This window comes from Puma concolor, chromosome C2 (genome assembly GCF_028749965.1).
Source record: "Puma concolor isolate L17-30 chromosome C2, mPumCon1.1.hap2, whole genome shotgun sequence".
In the NCBI taxonomy this organism is placed as follows: Eukaryota; Metazoa; Chordata; class Mammalia; order Carnivora; family Felidae; genus Puma; species Puma concolor.
The window spans coordinates 114,599,928-114,611,975 of record NC_141675.1 but is presented as its reverse complement, the minus strand read 5'-3'; the positions used below and the strand labels follow the sequence as shown (position 1 = coordinate 114,611,975).

General features: G+C 34.4%; 1 protein-coding gene across 4 annotated transcripts in view; it reads left to right on the top strand.

The window, feature by feature from the left end:
* Positions 1-12,048, top strand: part of EPHA6 (EPH receptor A6) — an 889,565-nt gene that overhangs the window by 550,708 nt on the left and 326,809 nt on the right. For all 4 annotated transcript variants that reach the window (XM_025913797.2, XM_086675668.1, XM_086675669.1 and 1 more), the window contains one exon: positions 1,762-1,886. In XM_025913797.2, the coding sequence (XP_025769582.2) occupies positions 1,762-1,886 (125 nt within the window). The remainder of the gene's footprint in view (positions 1-1,761; positions 1,887-12,048) is intronic.

Here is a 12,048-nt window from a genome sequence, read left to right as displayed (position 1 = left end):
TTCCAATATGAGTTTACTATTACAGGGTTTTTATGTACCTTCATTGATCTGATATCTGTATCCGTTTCCTGTTGAAAAAAACAAATAAACAGACCTAGTCCTCAGTAACACCATATTACTCATTTGCTTTAACCCTCAACATACACACAAGGATTCAGATTTACAATACGAATACTACCAACAGCAATATCATTACTAAAAACAGTTTAGTAATTTTTGCAGATTTTTTTTAATCCTTAAAACTACTTCTTTGGGATATACACTAAGTTACTATGTTTTAAGTCACTTTAAGTAGTTACTCTTGGAAGCTGTGCCTCAATACACAGGTTTCATTTTTCTTTTAATTTTTGGATATTACTTTTTTAAATAATTTGCTTTCTAACAATTTAACTATTCACAGAGTTCCAAAGTAAATCTTCAAGGGAAGGCAATATTGAGACTTCTATCTTCTAACCTTATCATGTCCATCCTGTTGCTTACCACCCCCAAGGATGACTATTGTTATTATTTTTTTATTCTTAGGCTTATCCTTACATTGTTTTTTGTACATTTTCCCTCCTTACTTTTTTTATTTAAAAATATATCCTGAAAAAACTCCATTTTTAATGGAGTATTTATAGTCATAATTCTCTGGTGAATGTAGCCTAGGTTTTCAACCCATCCCTTTTTGATGGACAGTTAAATTATTTCCAATCTTTACAAATAAATCTCAGTGAGTAATCTTATAAATGTGTCTCTCTGTGTTTGTTCAGTGTGTTTTTGGGATAGATTCCAAAAAGCCCAAGTGTAAATGAACATATAATTTGCCTCAAATTGTTAAATTTTCCTTCATAAAAGTTGTACTGTTTTGCATTACCACCGACAGTGTACTAAAGTGCTTTTCCCTAAAGTCTAGCCAATAGAGCTTGGTGTCAAATTTTTGGATTTTTGCCAATCTGATTAGTGAAAAATGATACCTCAGTACATTCAATTTGTATTTTTCTTTTTATTAGTGAAATTTAACTTCTATGCAAAAACCTATTGTTTTAAAAATTGGAATACTTAAAAATGAGTATTTTGTTAGAGAAAATTATGATATATAAATCCAGGGAAATCTTGGAAGTCAAATGCAAGATTACCTTAGATTAGGATTGGGTTGCTAATACAATGTTATAATGTTATATAGGGGAATAAAGACATACTTCTGAAAATAAACTTCAGAAGTTAAATGTTTCAATTTTATTCAAATGTCACAGAAACCATGCAAAAGAAATAATTTTCACTTTGATATGCAATAAGTTACTAAAGATAAGATGTTTGTAATATAAAGTTTTATAAAGTACTAACAGTTTACAAAGTATTAAGTCTTGAAGAGAAAGAAAAGCCTATAAATGATCTTGTAATTTCAGAGTATTTTTCTATAGTAGATTTAGATCTGATAAAATACAGGATCCAAATGTATTTTACCTCATGTCATAGACTAAAACCAAAGCCATCTTAAAGAAAAATCTCCTCTAACAAAGATGAAGATGATGAGTTCTGGCTCTTATTCTTGGACTATTTGAGTTTTTCCTATGTTCCCTAGTAGTGCTTCTAAATATATTTTAATACTTTATTTGGATTAAATAGAGTAGATCCTGAGCCTTTCTTATTAATCTGACATCAACAATTGCTATCCGCTTCAACAAGAATTATATTTTCCTTGGAAGACAAAATATTAAAGAAAAGATGATGGAGAATGATTCCTGCCAATTAATTCTTAGTTATTTTCTTTCCTTTCAGCACCTTCCCTGATAGGTGTGGTAAGGAAGGACTGGGCATCCCAAAATAGCATTGCCCTATCATGGCAAGCACCTGCTTTTTCCAATGGAGCCATTCTGGACTACGAGATCAAGTACTATGAGAAAGTAGGTCTTATTTGGAGCTTCCTAAAGAAACTATATATACATATATATGTATATATGTATATATTGAGCATGTTGTTATATTATTTTACTTTAAAACCTGTTCTGTGACATAACCTCATACCTACTATGTCTTTCAAAACTCTAGTTTACTACTGTGCTTATACTTTTCTTAATTTGTCTTGTTTTATGTCAGATGATAAAGTTAAAAGACATAAGATGTTCATCTCTGTCATGATTTACTATAGGGATTTTTCCAACATAGTAAGAGGTAATAACTCCTTCAACTTACAGTTTAGCTGACATAACATTGTTTCTAAAATTCACTTGGAAGACATAGTAAAATGGAATTGCTAGAACCTAAAGAAGGAGTTTGTATAGCCTATATTGTTTGCCAATGAGTTACAGTTACAATTCTCTATAATTTGGAAAGGATGATTTAAGGGATAAATGGAGTTTTACATTTAGGTCAGCCGTTTTACTTTTTTAAGAAGCCGCCCAGATAAATCTGGTTTATAAATCAACTTAATCTTAATTTCATTTTTGTCATTTAAAATTGTTCTCAATTACTATATTTTCCCAAATTATATACTTCCTTACCTTTCTTGCATTCACATTCTTTCTTTATGTGTTTTTCCCTTTATTCCTCACTATTATGATATTGTTGCTATAGATATTATAGGAGAGGACATAACAATTCTAATATGTCTCATTGTGCTAATACTGCTCTGGAATATTGATAAAGGGAACATTAAATTTAAAAAAAATAATGTAAAAATTATATATAATTTCTAGTTGTATACTAAAGTAAGAAGGAACTTCTTGCATTTCTGTAAATTACTAGAAGCAAAGGAACATCACAAATTTTGATTTCCTTTGAAAAAATATAGGTCAAGAAGAGAAATAGAAGTCTATCTTTTCCTATTCTATTGATTCTGAGCAAATGTATGTTTGAAAAAGGGAGAGGTAACTCAGTAGCCTGCCTGTACCCATTTTTGACCATCTAGTAATTTCAGCATTATGTAGTCAATGAAAACTGTCGTTATCATGATGAATGCACATGAGTAACTCCATAGTCTAAGAAAAGAGAAATTTACTGAGTTTTAATTGGATTACAGATTGTGCACATTGGCCACACCAGCATGTGCTCAGAAATCCTGCTGAGCTCTCCTTTCAAACGTTACAACCTCTAGCATGCTGTCACAAAGTAAACATATTTTCTGTCTACTAGATTAAGTAGATCTTTAGATATGCAAAAATTCTCATTATTTAAAAAGCAATGGGCACAAATATATCAGCAACTTTTCAGAATGAAAATATCCCTCTATGCTTTATAAAGGCTATATTTTGTACACAGAAAATAATTCTCATTTTATAGTCATTTATGTTTCAAATGTTGTAAGATGAAGATAACTTGTAATATTTCCAATTAAGGACAAATCATACAGATTCTGTAAAGAGGGAACCATAATCATCCAATCAAAATTTTAGAAATCAATAAAATTCTGAAAGATGCTGGCATAATTTTCCCGTTTTAATGGTGGAATAAATAACGTGATGAGGGAGTCTATTTTTTAAGAAAATGGCAATGATGCAGTGCTAATGGAGTTACTAAACTTGTAGTAAACATGGAGGTGGAAGCCATGGATTCCTAGTTCATGTTCTGATTGTGATGCTCATTATGCCTATGGCCAAGAAAAGTCAATTAATCTTCCTATGTCTCACACTTCACTTTTACAAAATGGAAATGAAAGATATCAAGTCTTCTAGTGGGTTGTAAGGATTAATTTTATAAACAGACCCAAAGATGAAAATCAGTATTAGAAATCATTTAATTTAATTTAAGAATTAGCAGGCGCCTGGGTGGCTCTGTTGGTTAAGCGTCTGACTTTAGCTCAGGTCATGATCTCATAGTTTGCAAGTTCGAGCCCTGTGTAGGGGCCTCTGCTGACAGCTCAGAGCCTGGATCCTGCTTCATATTCTCTCTCTCTCTCTCTCTCTCTCTCTCTCTCTCTCTCTCTCTCTGCCCCTCGCCTGCTCACACCGTCTCTCTCTCTTCAAAAGTAAATAAAATTTTTTTTAAAATTAAAAAAAAAGAAAGAATTAGGGAAATAATTGACATATAATATAACATAGAATTATTATACAATAGCATGGGAATTGTATACAAACTAAATAAAGATCATCATGTTTTCATATGTAGAGGCAACCAATCAAAGGTTTTAGAATATCAAACCTTTCAGAGAGGTTTGAAATGATTAATAGGATTAAAACCTTTCCCAACCATGCCTTTATATTGTAACTGTACATTTTACCTATTTGCTTCTATAAAGTGATTTCTCCTTCCAAGCAAATATTTTTTTAAAAACTTATAACAAGGACAACTTACAATAGAATTCCTAGTTGGAAGTGCTAATTTCCTTCTTTATTAGGAACCTAAATATTGCCAAATACAAAGAAGAGCAAAATACAAAGAAATATATGTACAAATGATGCTAATTTTGGAACACAAATATCCCCTCATATGTGTATATGTATGCATGGTTACATAAATATAGAGAAACATAGAATGGAATAGAGCGTACACCCTGCTGTTTCAAGTGTTGCGTGTTGAGTTGGAGTGCAATGGGGGACAGAAGTATATGAATGGAGGCAAGGAAGAGAGAGGGAAGTAGCAAGCTTAGGTAAATATGGATGGATGGATGGATGGATGGATGGATGGATGGATGGATCCTAAATCTCATTGCCCATAAGCAAGCCCTGAGACAGGATTTTGTTAGCAAGTGATTAATTAAGAAAGTTCCCAGGAAAACCGACTGAAGAATGGGGAGGCAGAACTATAAGGGAGTTCTGGAGTAAATTACATCTCAGAGTTCATCCTATGGAGGTAACAGAAGCTGAGCTCCCATGCTCTGGCTCCAGTCAGTCATTGGCTACAAGTCTTAATGAGATGTACAGAAAAAAAGTCATTGGCACTTCTGGTTCTCTGTAGTGGCTTTAGTAGCCCAAGTTTAGGTCTTTAAAGAAGGTGCCACATACAAGCCTTCACAATCAAAAAAAAAAAAAAAAAAAAAAAAAAAAAAAAAAAACCATAGGCACTTGGTTGGGGGGGATTGGGAGCGGGAACACATAAAGGTGGTCCAAAGGGATCTGATGGTACACCAACTATTAAGTAAGGTAATTCAGTGCTCAAAGAGCTGTGAATTTTAATCCTGGGCTCATTGTAATATTCATATTCTCCTCAGTCTTTTAATAGGGGTGCCTCAGTCTTTAATTTGTGGCTTGTTAAACCTTCCATTTCCTTTTAATCAAAGTCAGTCTGTATTGCTAACTCATAATTAATCCACAATCAATATTTACACTATTCTCTGAGGAATTCATGCTGTTTTATTAAGTTCTTCTTAAGAGCATTATTCTATAAATCAGGAAAGAAGTTTGGTGCTTAGAATGTGCAGTATCCACAAATATCTGAGATCAAGCAACATACCCTTGTTACCAGTGACTTTTTCTCACAGAATGTATAACATTAGAAAAAGGCACTGGCCTGGGTGGTCAAAAATTTGAGTTTGGCTCAGATCTTAATTTTCTTAGTCTGGTTTTCTCATCTATAAAATAAGGGTAGAAAAATAATTTCATAGTTCTAGCTATTTCCAGATGCTACTATGTTTTTATCCATATAGCTTATAGATACATTATCCCATAACTCAAATAACTGTAGTTTTTCATTAATGTCTACTAAAATTAAATGCACACATACACATTGTAAAAAATATCTTACCACAGGGAACAGTAATTTTCACATTATAATTACATATAAAAACTACCATTGTCTTCTGTGTGTGATGAGAGGGGTATGGAGAAGAAAACATATTGCTTGTTGATTATAACTAATTAGATATTGTCTCATCAGTTAATTATTCCTCCCCAATTCTTAGTTACTTTTTTCATACTCAAAAAAATGTTTAGTTTTTTGAACTCAAGTAAATATAGTTTGAACATGAAGACACTTAAAATAACGAAGAAAGTCAAATATGTTACAAAAAGTTATATTTCATTTACTTACTAACAATGCTTTTCTCCAAAAGCAGAGCCTACTCATAATGAGGGAACTGTTAAAAATAAAAGACAGTTTAAGTGATATAAACACACTTTATTTAACACTTTGTGAAGTGGGCAGTCTCCTCAGAGAACCATGAAATGGGGTAGAAGGTGGGAAACTTTTATAGGATAAAGAACAAAGAGGAGAAAAATAGAAAATATCTGGCTGAGGCCACATATTTAACCTTGTTTGGGGTGAAAAGGAAGAAGGAAAGAAGTACAGAGTTGACTTGGTGCTTGGGGTGGGCCGACTGGATATATGCATTTTTGGTCAGAGAATTTACAGGGGTACAAAAGTTGTATTTGGTTTGCTGATGTGGTACCTCAGGTGAGGGCAGCTCTGTCTTCAGCCTAGAAAGTCGTTTCAGCAAAACTAAGGCATTATCACTCCCAATCTCCCAGTCCCCACCTCTCAAATTTGCAAACCTACTTGGCAGCTACAAAATACCAAAAATTCAATTGAACATCACACATGCCCCTTCCTTATCTCTTCCCTTCTCTCTTTACCCTTTGTGTTCACATTCTTGATTTTTCCTCTCCTTTTTGTTCTCTGCCCAAGGCACTTTTCTTTCTCCTGCTTCTTTGTTCTTTTATTATATCTATCAAAGTTAGTCTTGATTAGAGTCATTCATGTGTGTATCTGACTCTCTCACTAGTTTATGAGCCCCTGAAGAAAGCAGATCATTTCTTGTCTTTGTCACCCAACACTCCATCAGTGTCTGATGCTGAAACAACGGTCTACTTTCAGTCATATTCTAAAGAAATTAGTAAAAATCCTCTTTGTTCAGCACTCATTCCCAGAAAACTGAGAAAAGTCACTCAGCCACTGTGAAATTAACCCAGCAATTTGAAAAACAGAGAAAGAAAGCCTCCAGAACTCCCTATTTCTACCTGTTCATAACGAAAACCCATACACAAATGTCTATCAACTAAGGGACGTTCTGTTACTACGTAGAATGTAAGCCCATCAGGGCAGGGATTTCCTTTGTTTACTTTCACACCCCCAGCACTCAGAAGGGTACACCACTAATAATTCATGGACAATGGTTGTCCAGTTACATGTCAGGTACTTGTAAAAGTGTTTTTCATGGATCGAATAATTCAATCTTAATAACAACCTTTTGAGATAAATACTATTACTCTTCCCATTTTACAGATGAGGAAATTAAGGCACAAGAAATCAAAAATCACAGAGCCAGTAAGTGGTTGTTAACGCTGGCCTTGGTACTTGCATCACAATTGGATGTCTCAAAAAGTCAGTGCTTTCTGCTGATATTGATTTTCTGGGTTCCCTGAGGCCAAACCCTTCATTATTCTCCAACGCCCATTTTGCATCTGTAAAATGGCAGTGATTAAACATACCTATTTCACCAGGGTGCTATACAGTTCCACTAATTACCAACTGGTAGCTCATTTTGCAAACATGAATCCCCCATAAAGGTTCATTATTCTTACATCCAGTATTTAAAGACACTGTGACTGGTAAAGTCTTTTCCTAAAGTTCTCTTGTTAATTTTTACCACGGTCAGCAGTTTTTAGATTTTGTTCAAGAAAACTCATCATGAGAAAGGAAACATTTCTTATATCCAGATGGTCAATAATTATCTACATAAAATACTGAATTAATGTATCTGCCATTGTTTCACCTAGTTTGCTAATAAAGTATCTATTAGTTTTGTATAGAATTACATAATTTCATGTCATGAAAACAACGTATTATTTTTTAAAAAGGTGAGGAGATTTGTAGGAAGCTTTCGATTATGGGAAATATTTTTATCTGTCAGGGGTGATTTAAGTTAGGCTCTTTTGAGAGAAGTTTGCATTCATGGTGTCCTTTATGAAGTCACATGTTTCTCAATACCAAACTTTATACTAGTCTCTTTGTTTCTCCCCTCCTCTCTTATTCTACCTTCTCAAGATAGTTTTACCCTAGATAACAATTCAATAAGTAGTGAATAGCTTTTTTTTCCTAACGATAACATAATCAGTAAATCTACACTTACTTTGATTAAAAATAAAATAATCAACTACAGACATTTTTTTAAAAGCTTCCCTTTTTAGGGGCGCCTGGGTGGCGCAGTCGGTTAAGCGTCCGACTTCAGCCAGGTCATGATCTCGCGGTCAGTGAGTTCGAGCCCCGCGTCGGGCTCTGGGCTGATGGCTCAGAGCCTGGAGCCTGTTTCCGATTCTGTGTCTCCCTCTCTCTCTGCCCCTCCTCCGTTCATGCTCTGTCTCTCTCTGTCCCAAAAATAAATAAAAACGTTGAAAAGAAAAAAAAAAATTAAAAAAAAAAGCTTCCCTTTTTAGAAAATGGTCAGTGTACCTTCCTAATTTTCTTTTGTTATATTTCCTTCACTTTGGTGTTTGAAGAAGTAAATTTTCTCTTCACTTCAGAATGCTACCCTTAACCTTCATCCACTCTTTAGTTCGGAAGCATATCTTCTTCGTTCTTTGCACCCTCCTTTCCCGGTGGCCATCTCTAACTTGTACATTTTGCAACCTAAATATAAACTTGCATGTAAACCTACATGTGGTTATTATGTACTAAGAAAAGTGGGATTGAGAAAAGGGCGTAAGGATCGCCTGAATCACACGAGGATCTTGTTGAAAGGCATACTATGATTCAGTTGATTGGAAGTGGGTTGGGGGCATGGCGAGTGGGTTGAGGATTTACATCGGGAATCAGCTCCCGAGGGATGCTAGCAGTGTCACTCCAAGGACTGTGCTTTGATTGTAAGTCTCTAGAGGCCCTGATTCTCCATTACCTCACATTGCCAAGTGTGGATAGGGGGGAAATAATCATGACCTTCTAAACATACTCAGGAACTTAAACATTGAACCATCTTTATAAATGTCTAAGAAATTTATAGGTATTATAAGATTCACACGATATTCAAACCTAATATGTTAGTTTGAAGTAAAATGCAGTAAGGACCAAGTCAGTTTCAAATACAATTGAGTGCTTGCTTCTAAGGAAATCAGCAAATTCCTGAGTTGTTAAAGTTTTGTGTTTTTTTTTTCTTTCTTTCTTTTTCATAATCCTTACTTGTTATGATGTCCACCACGGAGAAATTGGATATGAGCATTTGGTACTAATTAAAACAACATTACCTGATGGAAAATGTACAACAAGGGAATTTACTGATACAAACACTCATTAAGGAGATTTCATAGCCAATTTCCATGTTGTGCAGCAAACACCACACTGTGCAGAAGCCTGCCTGGTTTAGTGAGCCCAGGGAGTCCCACGGTGCCTGGGGCAGAGATTCTCAGGATAGCAAGCCTGGGACAGGTGCCAGTACTGAATCAAAAGCGGCATCTGTATGGGTTTCACATACCAAAATAGAAAGAAATTTAAAAGATATTTATACTATTTCATCAAGCATAAAGTCTACACACATATGAAAATTACAAGTGTCTATTAACTATTCTAGTTTAAGTTCTCTCCATTTTCATACAAGTTATACTATCTTTATCTTTCATTTGATTTAAAAAATGGATTCACTTAAAATTATAGAAGCTGAGCTTAGTATATCAAAGGCTTGGTACATCCAAAAAAAGGGAAAAAAATTAGTTGGGAGAAGTAAGTACTCTAAATATATTTCATTCAAAAGTTTATACCTAAATTTATAGACTGAAATGAAGTTATAAACATAATGAATGTCAAAAATGTATGTTCCTGTTTCCAAGAACAGTAAAACTATACTCCCTCCATCGTGCTCAAAAGGCCTGGGATTCTTTGGGCCATATACAGTCACCGGAAGTGCCATCCTAGCCCTGATGTTCTGTGTAATACTAGGTAAGGCTGCACATTAATTAACCACACTTCTGCCAACTTGCTATAGTTCAATCAACTCTAAATTTCACAACATTTTAATTCAGTTTCACATCCTGAAGTCATAATCAGTTGCTTTGATATTCTTGATCATACTTTTCTTAAACTGCTTCCTCATCACTTTCCTAAATTCCATGTGTTTCTCTCTTTTTTGATGAGGTCAGGGTAAACTAAGTAGTTTTCCAATTCTGAAATCCTATGTTTACATAAGCTTATTATTTTTATTGTGTCTTGCTTTGCTATGCAAGGTAACAGTAAATAATCAAGTAAGAGTAATGAAAGAATGAGAGACTTGATGTTTCCAATGAAAATATGAAATACTTAAAAAAATACAGAAGAGTATGTAAAAACCTTAAGGAATAAATAATCATCCAATTTCTTCAACAATCTAAATCTATATATTTTAAAACCAGGTTTTGCATTTCTAAAGAAAGAGAAAAATATGAGTATTTTAAAATGATTAACTACTCACACATAAATTTCCACTTTCTCTTAAAAGTTATTGAGAGGGAGGGGTACCTGGGTGGCTCAGTCGTTTAAGCATCCGACTTCAGCTCAGGTCATAATCTCATGGTTCATGAGTTCGAACCCTGCATCAGGCTCTGTGCTGACAGTTCAGAGCCTGGAGCCTGCTTTGGATTCTCTCTCTCTCTCTGTCTCTCTCTCTGTCCCTCTCTGCCCCTCCCCCACTCATGCTCTGTCTCTCTCTCAAATATAAACATTAAATTTATTTTAAAGTTGTTGAGAGGGAAGAAATAATGCAGGGTTATAAACCACAATATCAAATTATCAGAGGATCACCAATGTCCCTTTGCATGGGGGGCAGTGGTGGAAAACAACACTAAAAATTATTCTAGGTAAAGTATTTGGGCCTGCCAAGAATTAGTGTAAAAGAGTATGCAAAATTAGTGTTTTACTGTTATATTTTCATTCCTCCAGAAAATTCCTTCTGGGCAATACCAAGGACACAAATTCAAACTTTCTCTAAATTTCTGATCTATTTTGGTGAAAATCAGACCAAAAAACTCACTGACAGACACCAATTTTTCTAATGTATATTTCCTTGAACTGTTACTGCATTCAGCCTTCAAAGAACTACTCTTCCATTAGCGGAAAATGCAAGTATAATGTTGCTGCTTTTGAAAGTTAAATACACAAGTCAGACATCTAACTTTCCATCCTAAAATGATGGAAGAATAAATACAACTATATAATGCCTGTAGGTAAATCTTGCCAGATTTTCTAATATAAATTTCAAGCTAAGAGCTGCAACTATATTCTGTTATATTACCCTTAGCAAGTTTTTTCATCACTGGCCTTATTAAAATGTTGACCGAATCATATTCCCTGGGGAGAAATGTAAGCTTTGCTTACTTTAAATGTAGTTAAAAATACAACCATATTTTTGCCTATTCTTTAGACAATTACCATGTGGGGCTGGCAGTACAAACATAATTACCAATTCATAATATTATCCTTTCTCTTCTCATACTCTACTGCTACTGTCTTTCACCCCACACTTAATAAGAAAACCCACACATTGAACAAAGATACATTTATTTCTTCAGAGGATTTTGAGACCTGTAATTATATGAAAAATCATGTGAAGTTGTCTTGAGACATCTCCTATAAAAGACAGGGTGGCAGGGTGTATTGTTTGCCTCAGTTTTCCTTGAGGGATTTATTTAGGAAATGCTACTAGAGGAAATATGGACCATGAAGAGGATAAGGCAGAAATGAGCTATTCTTGGTAGCAAATCAGGAATTTGGTGGGGTTTTTTCCCTAGAAATAGTTCACTTCCATAAATACTTTTGTGAAAAGTGTGTATGTGTTTTGAAATTGTGCCTTTTTTTAAGTGCAGCTTTTATTAGGCTCTGTAGATTTCAAAGTATTGTAATATTATAAAGAAAATTCAACTTTTTAATAAAAATTTTCCATAAGAAATATGTGGGCTGCTCTGTGCCTCTACTGCCTGACTTGATTTGCAGGGATGTTTGTTTGTTTGTTTGTTTGTTTGTTTGTTTGTTTTTTACTGCCAGAGGGAAGTCTAACATCCAGGATTTGTAGTGTGTCCAGAATTAGAGTTAGGAAACGAGCCCTTATTTACTGTAAGACCATCATTTGAGTTTTGTTGGATAAATTAGAAAAACAAAAATGAGTTGGGAGCTGAAATGTTTGCACATTTCTGATCCTTGAAACTACTTTCCCAATAGCGAATGGAGGTAGAGAAC